This window comes from Magnolia sinica, chromosome 11 (genome assembly GCF_029962835.1).
Source record: "Magnolia sinica isolate HGM2019 chromosome 11, MsV1, whole genome shotgun sequence".
Taxonomy (NCBI): domain Eukaryota; kingdom Viridiplantae; phylum Streptophyta; class Magnoliopsida; order Magnoliales; family Magnoliaceae; genus Magnolia; species Magnolia sinica.
The window spans coordinates 81,700,396-81,715,263 of NC_080583.1; the positions used below are offsets into that span (position 1 = coordinate 81,700,396).

The 14,868-nt window shown below is 41.2% G+C and overlaps 2 protein-coding genes across 2 annotated transcripts; one reads left to right on the plus strand and one right to left on the minus strand.

Moving 5' to 3' along the window:
• Positions 1–2,289: 2,289 nt before the first annotated feature.
• On the plus strand, positions 2,290–3,234 carry LOC131218211 (UPF0481 protein At3g47200-like). Its single transcript, XM_058212891.1, has one exon. The coding sequence runs from the start codon at positions 2,290–2,292 to the stop codon at positions 3,232–3,234; it is 945 nt and encodes a 314-aa protein (XP_058068874.1).
• A 4,167-nt stretch (positions 3,235–7,401) lies between these two features.
• LOC131218475 (glucan endo-1,3-beta-glucosidase 4) lies at positions 7,402–14,696 on the minus strand. Its single transcript, XM_058213034.1, has 3 exons — positions 14,554–14,696; positions 13,071–13,325; positions 7,402–7,548 (listed from the first exon to the last, which is right to left on the minus strand). Exons 1-3 carry the CDS (start codon positions 14,618–14,620, stop codon positions 7,514–7,516), a joined length of 357 nt encoding a protein of 118 aa, XP_058069017.1. The 5' UTR covers positions 14,621–14,696; the 3' UTR covers positions 7,402–7,513.
• Between the last annotated feature and the right edge of the window lie 172 nt (positions 14,697–14,868).

Sequence of the window (14,868 nt, forward strand, 5' to 3'; positions counted from 1 at the left end):
CCAAGTTTTGTGGGCCCCACTACGCTGTATGTGTTATATCCACACCGTTCATCAATTTTGAGATATCATTTTAGGGCATGAGCCAAATAATGATGTAGATAAAAATCTATAGTAGACCACATCACAGAAAAAAGTGGGGAGAATGATTCCCACCGTTGAAACTATCCTAAGGCCCACCGTAATGTTTATTTGAAATCCAACCCGTTCAAAAGTTGAAAAATAAAGAAATAAGGGAAAACACAGATACCAGGTTAATCTAAAACTTTTGTAGCCTTTAAAAGTTTTTAATTGTGGGCATCACTGTCCATAGAACTTTCTATATTGGGGTCTACTGGAGCTTTGGATTTCATTCATTCTTTGGATATTACCCTAAAGTGATCTCTCCAAATGAATGGAAGGTTGGATACAAAACATACATTATGGTGGGGCCCAAGTAACTTGGTTAAGCCACTTTAATACATACTCTCACAACCTACCGTGTTGACGTGCAAAGCAAGTAAATAGCTATTGCCCGCCTGTTGACGTGCCGTGCAAGTAACTCATTCTCATATGTGAGTGAACTTTGTTGGGGCCCACCGTGAATGCGTGTGGTGTATCCACGCCGTCCATTTGTTTTTTCAAATTATTTTAGCTGTTGAACCCAAAATTGATTAATATTCAAGTTCAAGTGGACCACACCATAAGAAAAAGTAAAAATATTGATTTTTACTCCGGATTTGGCCGGATCGGAACGGTCCGGATCTATTCGGATCAGGTTTTCGGATCGGAACAGTCCGGATTAACCACTATCCGATCTCGATCCGAAAACTAGTCGGATCTAAATGATTTTACCCGATCCTACCCGATCCAGGCCGTCGGTTCGGTTCGGAACGGGTCGCATCGGGTTTGATAGGGTCGGATCCACCCGATCGGGTCAAAAATGCCCACCTCTAGTTTTTCGTGATTTGATTTGGATGTGAATAAATCTCAACCACTCCCTCTACCTTTAATTATCTTTGTCGGTAGGTAGCAGGCATATCACGTGGTGTGGGGCACCTTAGTTTCGGAATATTATGCCAAAGCGTACGTCCTGACAAATTAATGGCGCAAAAAAAAAAAACTAAATGACATGCACATATCTCGATGGGGGCGCAATCTACCCGTCCACCTGAATATCTGCCATTAAAAACTTCTTGTTAGCCACGAGAGATTTGAATCAAGCTTATAGTTGGGTTTTCCTTTGATCTAGCTCCGTGTGACCTTATTAACATCTTGAATGGCAAATAAACGTTAGGTGGGCCATAGGAAGTTATTAATGGTGGATATTGAATCAACATTGTTTCCTGCGGTGAGGCCCACGTGAGAATTAGATATGCTTCATTTTTAGGGACGTGCGCCCCTAACATGACTGGGAAACACAGATGTACGGAGTGGATATACAACGCGTACGTTTTCCCTCTGGTTGGAAATAACTCTTTAAATCTCGCAATGCAGTTTACCGTGAGTTTTATCTATGCCGTCCATCCATTATGGGCCACGGAAGTTTCGGATCAAGTTGATATTTGTGTTGTCCTTTCATCCAGTTTTACGTGACCCTGAGAAAAGGTTGATATATAAAATAAACATCACGGTGGGGGCTGCGAGAGTTTCAAAGGTGGGACATTGCCATAACTGCTTCCTATGGTGAGGTCCAATATATCCTTGGATCTGTCTCATTTTTCTAGGTTCATATCTTAAAATGACATAGAAAAATGGACGGAGGGTGTGGATAGAACACATACATCATCGAGGGGTTAACAGGAGTCTATTAGACATATTCTACAGACATTTGTGGTGGATCCGTCCTCCTACAGAAGACCGGATCATGTGACACTCTCTCAATAGAGTAATTTCCGTCAGAAGCTGCAAGACATCAACTACGAATGGAGGAAAGTAGAGGAATTGCATCATCCTCTGCCACCGGGCAACCTGAAGCGATCACACACGAAGCCGTAAGAGATTCATGTGAGGAGTGGTTTAATTCCATGTTAGGCGTAGATGGCCCGCACCACGATCCGGAAGCCAGGTCCAAACATCAGATACCGAAGTTGCCAGCCAAATTTCGCTTGTATGAAAGCGCCAAGAATTACTTCTATCCTCGGGTGGTGTCTTTGGGACCTTACCACCATGGCAAGCTTTCTCTAAAGGCAATGGAGGAGCAGAAGATCACTGCAATTAAACGATTCGGCAACGGATTCATAGACAAACCTGGAGAGAGGAGAAGGATCTACCAAGGGTGTGGCCCGTCTGACCGACGATGATTTCGCACGCATGATGTTCTTGGATGGTTGCTTCGTTTTACATTTCATCGAAAAGATTAATGAGGAAGCAGAAACCATATTAGAGATAAGCAATGACCTCATTCCTCTCATTATTCGGGACATGTTCTTGATGGAAAACCAGATCCCATTCGAAGTCCTTGATAAATTGGTGAACTTGAGATGGGGCTCTAGCAGGGTGGGAAAAAAAAAGATCTTGGATTTCATCGGACAGAAAGTCCTCATTCCCATGGGGTTTCGGCGGGCGAATTATTTTCTGATGTTGAATTGGTGGTGCGGAGCACTTAATGACAGAGAACATGATAGCCTTCTTCACCTCCTCGACGTTCTCCGGATCATTTTGCTGGACTTCCCTCCCTCGAATGAGGTAAGAAAGCAAAGCAACAGACCGCGTAACTTCGGCTCCGTTATGGAACTCAAGGAGATCGGGATCAGATTCGAGAAGAGACGCATGGAATCTTTGATGGACATAAGTTTCGAGGAACACTTATTGTTCCCACGACTGTTGCTTCCGACAATGTTCATCAACGATACAACCATATCTCTGCTGCTGAACTTGACCGCCTTCGAGGCGTTCTCATATTCCGGATGTGGTGTTACCTCCTACATTCGCTTCATGGATTCTCTCATCAACCATGAGGCAGACGTGGAGATGCTCCGGTCCAAGGGCATACTCGACCATTCCCTCGGCAGTGACGACGAGGTGGCGCGTCTATTCAACACGTGGCCGGCCGATGTGATGAACGATCTCGAACTGTACAGCGATATCAGTGGCCAAATCCTCAAGCACCGTGATAGGAGAGTGAATATATCCATAGCTAGATGGTGGGACAAATATTTCGGGAACCCATGGACTGCCATCTCTTTCGTAGCTGCAGTTCTCCTTCTCTTCTTCACAGCCGTTCAGACCTACTTTGCCGCTTTCTCTGGACGTTAAGGATGCGTTTTGCATTTGACCAGTTCTGGATCTTCGACTTATATATCTAGTTAGGATTTCCTAAAGTCTGTGAAAGAAAGAGATGCTCTTTCCCTGTCCTCACGATCGAATGTATTTTCATTATCTTTCCTTTTACGATCGTCCGTAGCTACGGTAGTTTCAAATTATCGTCTATTATATCTGTATCCGTATTTGTGAGGTATTTGGATGGAATTTTTATCCTTCTACTGTATATATTTGCTTTTTAATAAATAAATAAATTCGTTACATGTATTGAGAGTTGAAGATTTTATAATTGGTCCCATTTTTAATTATATTAGTATGATACAATGCTCGGGTAGAGATTGAATGGTACGATTTGTTGGCTGTATAAGCCAGAGCTTTTCTTAGCTTTATGATGTAGAACCTGTCACAGACACGTTACTAGCATGGTTGAGCCAAAAGAAGATGGACCGTGAATTGACTATAACTTTTGATCCGGGTATTGTTACGGGGCGCACAACCTATCAATCTTTACTGAAATGGGTCATCTGAGGTGAACCGACCCACAAAGTGGCTCGCATCTGTCTGTTTCGTCAAAAAAGGCGTGCTTTCAACTCAAAAACGAATTTTTAGGAAAATTTTACTATTTTTAGTAATTCCGATTTTTTAAATATTTTTAGAGTTTTAGATTTTCTTTCCTTTTAGAAATAACTTTTAGTTATACTAGGACTCTTCTAGAGAAAGTTTATTTGTAATTTTTATTTTTAGAAATTAGGCTTTAGAAGAGTTTTATTAGAATTAGGATTTTTATTAGAGTTAGAATTTTGCTATTTTTGGTAATTACGAATTTTTGTTTATTTTTTTCTATATTAATGGTGTAAGGAGACATATTAGAGAATTATCAATTATTCATCAATCAATTTCGAATTTATTAAAATTTATTTCTATTTTATGCTTTCTTTCCTCGTGGATTCGAGAAGTCTCTGTGAGGAGTCCAGAGAAGTTCTGTGGATTTGGAATAGTTATCCTCTTGAGGAAGACGGTGCTCTACCTCACGTCCTCCCTGCGTCACTTTACAAAACCTTAGCACTACTTAGAAATCTGATGCACAAGGAATAAAGAGAGAAGAAAAACAAAATTTTTATATATTTTCTTAAACTGTTTTGCTGCTGCAGACTTCTCACACTTGCTGTTTTTTCTTAATTGCTATTCACTTGCTTTTTCCCTTGCTTGCTTCTCTTGCTACAACCGGATACAGAATATGCTTATTTAGAGGCATTCGAATGTAAGGTGAAAAGACAAAACACATCCTATCAGGAGCTTCCAACATTAAATATTTCTAGAAACTAGGCAAATTTTTCATCTTTCAAAAGCATCTGCATGGGAAGTGTTGGGGTGCTTTGGAAGATGAACAGTTACAGTTAATTGCTGTGCTTTGGTTTGCAATTCCAACGGAATTCTCAATTCATATAATTGGTCCTATTTTTAAAATATCCAAACCGTCAATATTTTGGGCCACATCGTTAATGATCCATTCACAAAAAAGATCCTGCTTTGAAAATTATAAACCTCTCCATAGGTGGCAATGAAGAAACGGTTCAGAAAGAAACATACCAACGGCTTTCATTCGATTGGCTAAATATCATGTAGTTAGGGTCTTCTGATCCAAGAGAGTTTCAGTGAATTAGCCATCGATAGAGAGCTCCATAGTATGAACGCTTTGGATCGCTATCAATGAGACCCGGATTTATAAACTGAAAGCCCAAACGAATGTACAATCCTTCCGCTCGAGCATTACACATTTGTATTGGTGTTCATGGTCTTGATTGCCTCGCTGAGTTATCAGAAGGAGACAATTGTAGACGCTGCGGGTCCCAATCCCATCACATGCATGACATCCAGTCCGTCCATATTTCTGCGCCAATCGTGTCATGACGTCAGTAATTTAAAAAAAAAAAAAAAAAAAAAGCTGAAAAACACGTGAAACATTAGCAAGCGGATTGGCTGGTTTGCGACACATCAGCTATATGAGTCGGGATCTTCTGTTATCAGGTCAACAGAGAATTCCTGTTACCCTAATGGCTTGGCGTCCAAAGCTGTTTTTTATTTTTATTATTTTTTTAGTGAGTGGTGACGTGGACCAATGAGAAATTGGGTATCAGGACCGGAAGCGGATTGGCTGGAGTACCACACACCAGCTATATAGCTGGTGTAGATACGTGTCGTGCGAAGACGAGTGCCGACGCTCCTCGAGCTCCGAGTTGTACGAACGGTTTAAAGGAGATCAAAGTTACATGGCCCCAGTGATGTATTTATTATATCCACACCGTTCATCCATTTTTTAGATCATTTTTTAGCATTATACAATAAATGAATCATATCAATGTTTCGGTTAGGCAATGTTGAAGATGAAATGGCCCATCTTGAAGACTATAGCTTCTTTCGTGGAATGTCGACAGTTCGATTAGGCAAAGTTGAAGATTGAAATTTTGATTCAACATATCTTGAAGACTGTAGCCTCTAATGTGGAAGATCGACAGTTGGATTAGGCAACGTTGAAGATAAAAAGTTTGATTTGGCCTATTGAAGACTAGCTTCTAATGTGTGAGCTTATGTTTCTAGAAACTTGATTAGTGTCCATTAGATATCAATAATTGACCATTTAAGCTACCACTTTATCATCATTATTCTTTTATAAACATCTAAAGTGGGCTGCACTCAATAGATGGTTACTTCTTTTCCTTTTTTTTAATACACCCGCACACCCACACCACTGTGACTTTTTTATACTACAATGGGTACTCGAACACATGATCTTATGTTGAAACTCTTGTATGTCTACCACTGAGGCATGAGTAAGGACCCATATAGATGGTTACTTGTAAGCAAGATCTGTGTAGTAGGGTGTAGACATATGTTGCTATTTGTTTTTGGTGGGGATTTCAACTGGGCCCAAATAAAATGATTTTGTTTTTTAGTGAGATTTTGTTGCAAAAGATGATTTTGGATGGTATTTAGTATTTACTTTGCTAGGGGATGTTGTCTTGAGTAATGAGATGTACCGAGTCATGCTCAGAGAAAATGGGCCTGTTTGGCTTTGTGGATTCAAACCCCTGGATTGAAATCCCTCCGTTGTTTTTGGCACCCTGAAGTCAGAATTCCCATAATGCAAAAGTAGCTATGCATACTATATTTATGGGTGTTTGAATTTAATTACTAAATTAACTTTAATATCTCTAATTGGTAGATATATGTAATGTTTGACACAATGGTTGTAATAAGCTTCTCGAAATATATACTTTGCCTGAAAATGATGAAGTTCCAAGTTTCAGATTGGACACGAGCATAAGATTGGCTAACCAATGATTTTTAACTGTTAATTTACTTGGACAATATTTGGATGGCATGGATCATGATATTAAAGTAATTATAGTGATGTAATTGATAATCTAATTTCAAACCCCCTCTTTGAGGGGATTTGAAACCCCATGTTGGTATTCATTAGGTCCAAATCATCACAATCTGAGCCATTTACATGTTGGTATCCATCATGGATTGTTTTTCGTTCAAAAGAATCACTTTCATCAAAAAATCTCAACCATTCCATACATGTCTAGGAATACGGATGGCTATAAAAAACAGTCCCATCTGTGAATAAATCAGATCATGCAATCGCTGTTATTTTCATGCGGTGGGCCATGAAATTTATGATAAACGTAGTAGCAGCTCAAGTGTTCGAATGCAGCCCTGGATCATTGATCTTCATTAACTTTTCTAAGCGCACACGCGTGCAATAGAGCTGGTGTACACGCCACACATGCGCCTGGCATGGCATATTGGTGCGAGATCTAATCCATCCATCAGGTTGGTCCGAACTTCTACATGTTTTCCCTAAATGTAAAATCTGGTCCAATCAACACGTGGGCCCCAATATTGCAAACGGGCAGATGGTTAGAAAACCTCAGCCTAATTTTACAGAGCCGTACATTTGTTTTTCAAACTTTAGCCTACTAGACCAGTGGATCAACGTGATTCTTGCGGGTGCGTTCTGATAGATGGATTGGATCTCGGACCTATTGTGCCTTCACGGCACGTGTGTCGCGTGTACATGAGCTTTATTTGCACACGCGTCTGGACTTAGCAAAACTCAATAATTATAATGAATTTGAGGAGTCAGTGCACACTTTGGATTGTAATTTGAAGAGTTCGTATTTTGCCAATCAAAATCTAATCTGGAGAAAAAATAAAAATAAAAATTCCGAAGCTCATTCGACTCTGTGGTATCCTGACCGTCCAATCAGGGAAGATACTCGTATTTGCATGATCCGTGACCTGAAATCAGACATGAAAAATGGTTATGGCGCACCACCACTATTTGAACATTTTAGAGAAAACTACTTTAAAAATGAGGTATTTGTAAATGCTCGGGTAAGACGTTGTACATTACATTCGGTTTTTAATTTTCCTGAGTAGCCTCATGGTTTGGTGATCCAAAACGTTGATATGATGGGACCCATGAGCCAAAAACCCAGATTAGATGATCCCAGCCATCGAAATTTGGATGTTTTGTAGGTTGAGTGGGACCGGGTGTTGTCTCTTTCTTCTCAATTGTTTCTTTGTTGGCTACCTATTGAAAGGTTGAGGTTTGTGGTGCATAGATAATTCATACTGGGGCCCATGACATCAATGGTTTTGATTATTTCTCAGTGGGCCCCACTTGTACAAATGGTGAGCCCCAAACATTAGCACCGTGAAAGTGTAGAGAGAAACTTTGATACTCTGGCAGTGTGATGGATGTTACGCAGCAACTTAAAAAATGATGTACATGGCGTAAAAGTAATTCAAATTAAACCGTCTAAAATATGCGTTCCAGTTTAGATGTATCGTGGGCTAAAAATTACATGATTTAGATTATCTGAATATAGGATTGGTGAATATTCATTGGACGGTTAGCAATGAAAAATACCCAACGGCTCCTATTTCAACAAATAAGGATCTTCAAATCAGAGTTTAGGATAGTTCAATCAATCCAATGTTAATGATGAGGCCATCATATGGATGGTTTTTGGATCATTGAAAAGGACACTGATTGTAACTTCTTGTCCAACCAGTACAGTGTCCTAGGGCGTCCACGTAGGATTTGTCGTAGGACCATTCGTTTAAATTATTAGTGGTGACGTTCCACAAATAAATTAATCGAAGATTAGCCCAAATTGAATAAACCAAACAGATCATGACAGGACCAAGTGCGGGCCGTCAAGCCAGATGGTCGTTTACACTTAGCAACAGTCCGTGCGGGTTATACTGCACACGGGAAGGTCAGAAAATTATAAAAATTTAGATAAGCATAGATCTCACTGAGCTTGTGGGTCATCGCGGACCACGGACCTAGTGGACACCCAGAAGTGGAATCTGGCACTTGCCAATTGCGCCCCACCAATGCCAGAATCGGAATCTAGCACTTGTAAATGAAACTGAAATGTAAGACATTTCAACCATCGGATTTCTTCAAAATTTACGGTGAAGGCTTAATGTATTTTCCTACGCCCGTCCACAAAATCTGGGACCCGATTATAGTACGGTGACCATTAATCACAAATCGGACCCGTACGGCCAAACCCCATATCCTATCGTTTCCAAATTTTGCATGGCCCTTTATCGGGCCGTGGAGTATCTATCGTATAAGTTTCATGGCCAGAGAGCCACCAAAACTGCCCCAACAACCGAAATGGACCCCACAAGGCCATTTAAAGATCGGAACCATATGATCAAACCCCATATTTGTTCATCCAATTATTCCCAAACTTTGCATGACCCCTCATCGAGTCATGAGACACCTACACACCAAATTTGGTGGTCAATGGGGTGTTAGAGCCGCCCCGACACCAATAGAAGGTCCTAGAGGGCTATTTTGGGAAGTTGTTAAAACTTAAGGCCAAAGGGCCCAAGTCTACGAAATAAACCCTAGCTCTCTCATAACTCTCTCATTCACCACAACCACCAAAGGGTAAAGGGAGAGCAAAAGAGTAAAGGAGAAGAAAGAGAGAGTAAAGGTGAGTAAGGCGGACCCTAGATCGAGGTGAGGCCAAGGAAAATCGAACCTTGCAACTCCCTACCTCTTCTCTAAGAAGAAACCCTCATCCACGGCCGCCCTTTCATTCCGTTGATCGTCTAGGTAAGATTCATCACCCTTTTTTTCTTGAAACCCTTGTGATGAGGGGGGATTTATGTGGAAATCTAACATATCAATGATTGCTTTAGGGATTCCGGCCGATCAACCCCGAAATTCGCATTCCTAGGTCGTTTTCCAACTCTCCAACGATCCATAGGTGCAGACTATTATCCTTAGGTGGCCTAGCACCAATTATAGTAGGAGTTTAATGATTTTGTTTGTTTGGGATGTTGTATGGGAGAATCTAGAAGAACCTAGGAATAGTATGTTGTTGGAATTGTATGGAATTGCATGCTTAGTTCTCATTGATGTTCATCTTGCCTCTCATGATCTAGTGTATGGATGATTACATGCTCATGTTTGTTTGGTTTCTTTTTCTCACATGTGTTGCTTCATGGTGTGTATGATTCACTACTCTCGTGTATTTAATCCCTTGAGGTGTAGGAAGTACTTAACTTCTCTCCTAATCCACACCACTCATATGCACCTTGTTCATGTTATTGTAGCATGCTTGTTAGGAATAATTGAACCGTATGTTGTGATGTATGTAAACATGATACTATTATGCTAGTTGGTATCCTTGATGATTGGTATGCTATGAATTAACATTGGACCCTTGGGTTAGTCAGGAACATGAGAAGAAACGGTAGTCCCATCGGTAGGACTATGCTAGGGCTAAACCTGTGGGTTTGAGCAGGTGTGTACAGGCGGCAGTAGTTCAACTACATGAGTCCCTTGTACCCGATGTCGTTCGTCGCATGCTCGTCTGACTCGTGCGGTTTAGCCTATTTATTGTCCAACCCTGTTTGTTAACTATGTTTGCTCACTTATATACGGAATCTGAAACACCCTACCACTATCGTAGCTCATCGATACCGGATGGAATATTGATCCACGGTCTTGTGAGCCGAGCATGGTGGAATGGGACACTGTATCCGAGCTGTCGACCTACGCTGGGGTGACGCGCCTCCCCGTAGTGACCGCGAGCGATCCCTTTCTCTCAGCACTCCCCGTGTGCTTGAAGTCGGGGACGGGGAACCCAACTGAATCAAGGATCGCGGGGTTTTAGCCTCACACGTTGGGGGGGTCTTGGCCTCGCAACTCGTTCAGGGCATTTGATACGTGGGGTGCATCAAATTTCCCAATCTGCTGGATGAAAGGACTTAACTAAGAACTCGGCTAATATTATCGCATTACATCGCATTAGTTAGGGTGGCGACTCGACAGTCGAAGTCGCTCTGAGGGGGTGTTGGTCATATGCGATCGTTAGATGGAGTTGCTCGAGGGAGAGTTGTGGTGAGGGCATGCATCATATCATCTGTCATGCTTGCATATTAATAAGATTATTTAGGTGTTTATGATTGACTGTTTTTCATTAAATTCTTATTATAACTAATACTTGTTACAACTTAAGACTAATAGCACCCACTGAGTTGATCACTCACTACACTCTGGGACGGTGTTTTAAAACATTAACCAGACTCGTTCGTAGATGCAGGTGATGCGAGTATGAGGAGCTTGGCGATGTAAGCCTCGATGAAGAGAACGAGTTCTCCTACTTCCAGCTGATGAGCGGGACCTAATCGGATCAGTAGATGGGACGTTGGATCGCTGAGCAGTGTGCTCAGCTCTATTCTTTTTTGGACATGTTATTCTTTTGTGATTTTGTTGGGTTATGCCTTATGCGACCCCTTTATTCTTTTGGACATATACATACATGTATATATTTGATCTCTTTTCATTTCGGTAGACTTGTTGTGGTTATGTCTATGTTCTAGGTACTTCCAAGATGCGCAATGAAGCTTGATAAATCATAAAACCATAAAATTTAGGAAAAGTGACACTTGGGAACTCAGAAGTCGAGTGTATGCACGACCCTCGATTTCCAGCGCGTTACACTGATCCAACGGCTTAAGCCCTATCAGTAACTCCTCTAGAACTACAGTGGTAACGTTCATATGTGGGGACCACTTGATGTTTTAACACAATCCAACCCGTCCATCGGATGCGTCACCTCAAAAAGCCTGTGAGACCCAAAAATTAGCTCAATTCAAAACTCAGGTGGGCCACAGAACAAGGAACAATATGAGAGGTGATGCCTATCGTTGATTTACATTAGTGCTCACCGTGTCGTTTATACGGAACCCAGACCACTAATACCCCTCATATGGTCTGGATGAAGGGTTAGGCCAAAAATCAGGAGGTTTCTCATCTTAGTTGAACCCCTATGAAAATCAAAGGTGGGCATTTGCTCCCATTGCTATGACCCATCTGAGTTTACGATCCAGATGATTTGTGGTTGCTGGGGGCTTTCTGAGGTGACGGGTTCGTGATACATAAACATGATGTGGGGCCCACTTCTGCCTGGTACTGCCTTAAGCCTGCGGCGGTACCGGTACCCCTGGAGTGTATGCCTCATCCTATTATACCCGATGAACCATGCAATAGACGGCTTGGATCTCATGTCCATGTACCGTGGGTGGAAGGACCTCATGTGGGTAAGATCCCAACCGTCCATCAGGTGCACCACCCCGTGTTTGGGCTGGGTTCCAGGTCGTTTCAAAACTTACGCGCCCTACACCATGGAACAGTAGAAATGGGGACACCCGCTATTAAAATCATCCGAATTGTCCGTGGGGCCCACCGTGGTGTATTTATGCAATCCGATTTATTCATCTGACGCGCCCCACCCGGATGAAGGGACCCTTCAGAAATCAGGAAATTCAAACACTCACGTGAGCCGCACCACGTGAATTTAGAGATTTTAGGCATTATTTTATCCACCGTTCCTTATTGCGTGGCCCACCTAACTCTTGGATTGGACTTATTTTCGATTAATGAAATTATCTCAAAAGGTTGCACGTGGGCCACACATCCTATTGCTGATTTTCCACCATGTGATGCATGTGATGGTCACTTGCTCCACACGCGAACTTCCCACGTGCATTCGTTTGGCCAAAGAGAAAAAAACCAACGGTCTATATTCGGCGTAACATGCACCTGATGGTTGGATCCTTCTTCATTCCCAATGGACTGACTTAATGAGTGGAATCCCATAGGTGGGCCCAACTATGATTGCCATGACCGCTGGATAATAACATGATTGGATGATCAAAGCCGTGCAATTAAGGGTATGCAAAATGTACGGTATGATTAAAACCATCCGTTTTACAGGCCCTTAAACGGATGGCTACGATGATTCAATGAGAGCCATATCAAATCATTTACAAAATGTGTGGACCTCCCCATCTAACGGGCCAATCACGACCGTAGATGGGCTGTGTCCCACAGATGAATTAACACCTTAGTACTTAATAAAGTACGAAGAATTCGGTACTTTGCGTCCTATCTACGTGTAAATTCATCTACGTTCCAAAGTGGGCCATCTATGATTATAGCAACCATTTGAAGGATCCATCTTGATTGCATGTTGGATGATCAGATCCATCCATCGCAGAAGGGCAACAAAATGATCCCACCGTCCATTTTTCAGCCCCTGGATTGGACGTCTCTGGACATCCAACCAAGGTGATTTTAGATCCATCTGCAATCGAAGATGAACCGTTCCACTTCAACGGTCCAAAATCATTGTAGGTGGGACCCAGGTTGGCCCCACCAATGAATTTACATCTCAACAAGGAATATCATTGATCAAGAGGAGCAACGGTTGTGATTTTCTTACTTGGGTCCAGATCAGTGACCATAGCAGCAGCACTGAAATAGCAAGAGCCCCCTTTGTTCTTGAATTTCTGCCAGTAGCTGTTGAACGCGTAGGATGCATGGTCCCTCACTGTATTGGGTAGATAGCAGGGCTGATGTAATTGGATTTTGGTACAATCAGCTCCACCTTTCCCACATGCCCAGTCAAGAGCTATCTGTAGTTTGTCATCTGGGGTCTGTTCATCAGCTACGCACCATTCCGGCATCAATTGCGCACCTACCAAAAAAATTGTAAAGACATTAAGGATATGGCCCACAATTAGATGATCCAAACCGTTGATCCATCATATTTCATCATGGATGGATGATGACCCAAAAATCTCTCAAATTGGAAGATCCTAAGGCTTTGATCAGTGTATGAGGAAAAAAAAAACAGCATTCTAGAGTAATATTCAGATATTGGATGGATATGATATGATCATTCGGAATATTTTAGGATTGGTTGATGTCATTTGTGGGAGTTATCAGATTGTTGGTACTGATCATCTAATAATGGGCCCCACTTGTACTGATCACATTCTTTATTATGTACTAGTGAAACATCTACATCGTACGTTTCTGTATGTTGATCTGAACCGTAGATTTGGTGGGAGATCACTTGCTTGGGCTCTGTCCCAAAAATTAGTGAGATTGTACTGTTGGATGAAAGCTGAGAACGGTTGAATTTCCAAAGAAAAAGACCGGAAATTTCTTTTTTGTGGAAAATGACTAAAATGCCCTCATATTTGTCTTAAAGAAGTGGGAGAGTCGAGGCATTGTGGGACCCACGTGATGTGTGTATGGCATCCCACCCGTCCAATCGATTGATCTCACTATTCTGATCATACAGCTAAAAATTCACGCCAATCGATCCATCATATGGGCCACACCATAAAATCAATGTAGATCATCCAAAACCCACCAAATGTAAGTGTGGTCCACCTTATGATTAGATCAGCCTGACTATTGTTTCAAATGGACGTTACCATAGTATGCAAATTCAAGACTCTATCACTTTAAATAATAATAATAATAATAATAATAATAATAATAAATTTATTATTATTATATTTTAGTCATTTTGGTGAAGAAAAAGCCAAAGTGGAGCTATTGTTTTGTCAGAATTCTCGAGGAATTCTATAGTAATCCACAAAATAATAATAATAAAAGGTATCATAAGATATGAAAAACCAAAACAAAATCAATGAAAATTCCAAATGGGTTTCTTCCATTTCATTGGATTTCACTCTTCCATATGCTGAAATCTTGAAATTTTCAATTCCCGGATTGTTTTATATCAAATCTTAAAAAAACCAATCTGTGTTTTCACATCTCATTTAATTTATACCGTTTGAAACGCTTGAAATCTTGGAATTTTGATTTGCTACGGGTGTTTGGACCTTAATCTTGAAAATCGAAATCAGAAAAATGAGAATAAAAATCAAATGGGTGTTTGGCTGTGTTACCTGATTTCTGTGGAATCATTATAACAAGATAAACAGAAAGCAAAATCCTTATTAGAACAGATGACATTTTCTTCTCCTCCTCCTCCCTCTCTCTCTTTGAATTTTCTTAGGTTGTTGCAAGAGTTGATTGGAGATCTTATATCCAGTTATATATATGTGTACATGAAACAATACGAAGTAAGAAAATCAAAACGCATGTGCAGCTTGCTTTACATTCAAAGAAAAACATGGGATAATTGGGAATAACTCCCTTGTAGTTTGGACAACTGGTAATGCCCCCTTCGGGTAATTGAACTCCACTCTTGATTTTTGACA

What these genes read in the sequence shown, in the direction of transcription:
- LOC131218211 (XM_058212891.1), top strand. Translation starts at nt 2,290, where the DNA reads ATGATGTTCTTGGATGGTTGCTTCGTTTTACATTTCATCGAAAAGATT.
- LOC131218475 (XM_058213034.1), bottom strand. Translation starts at nt 14,620, where the DNA reads ATGTCATCTGTTCTAATAAGGATTTTGCTTTCTGTTTATCTTGTTATA. An exon ending in AATGATTCCACAGAAATCAG is followed by an intron (nt 13,326 to 14,553) that starts GTAACACAGCCA and finishes TTTTTTTGGTAG; the next exon opens with GTGCGCAATTGATGCCGGAA. An exon ending in GGTCACTGATCTGGACCCAA is followed by an intron (nt 7,549 to 13,070) that starts GTAAGAAAATCA and finishes GTCTGATTTCAG; the next exon opens with GTCACGGATCATGCAAATAC.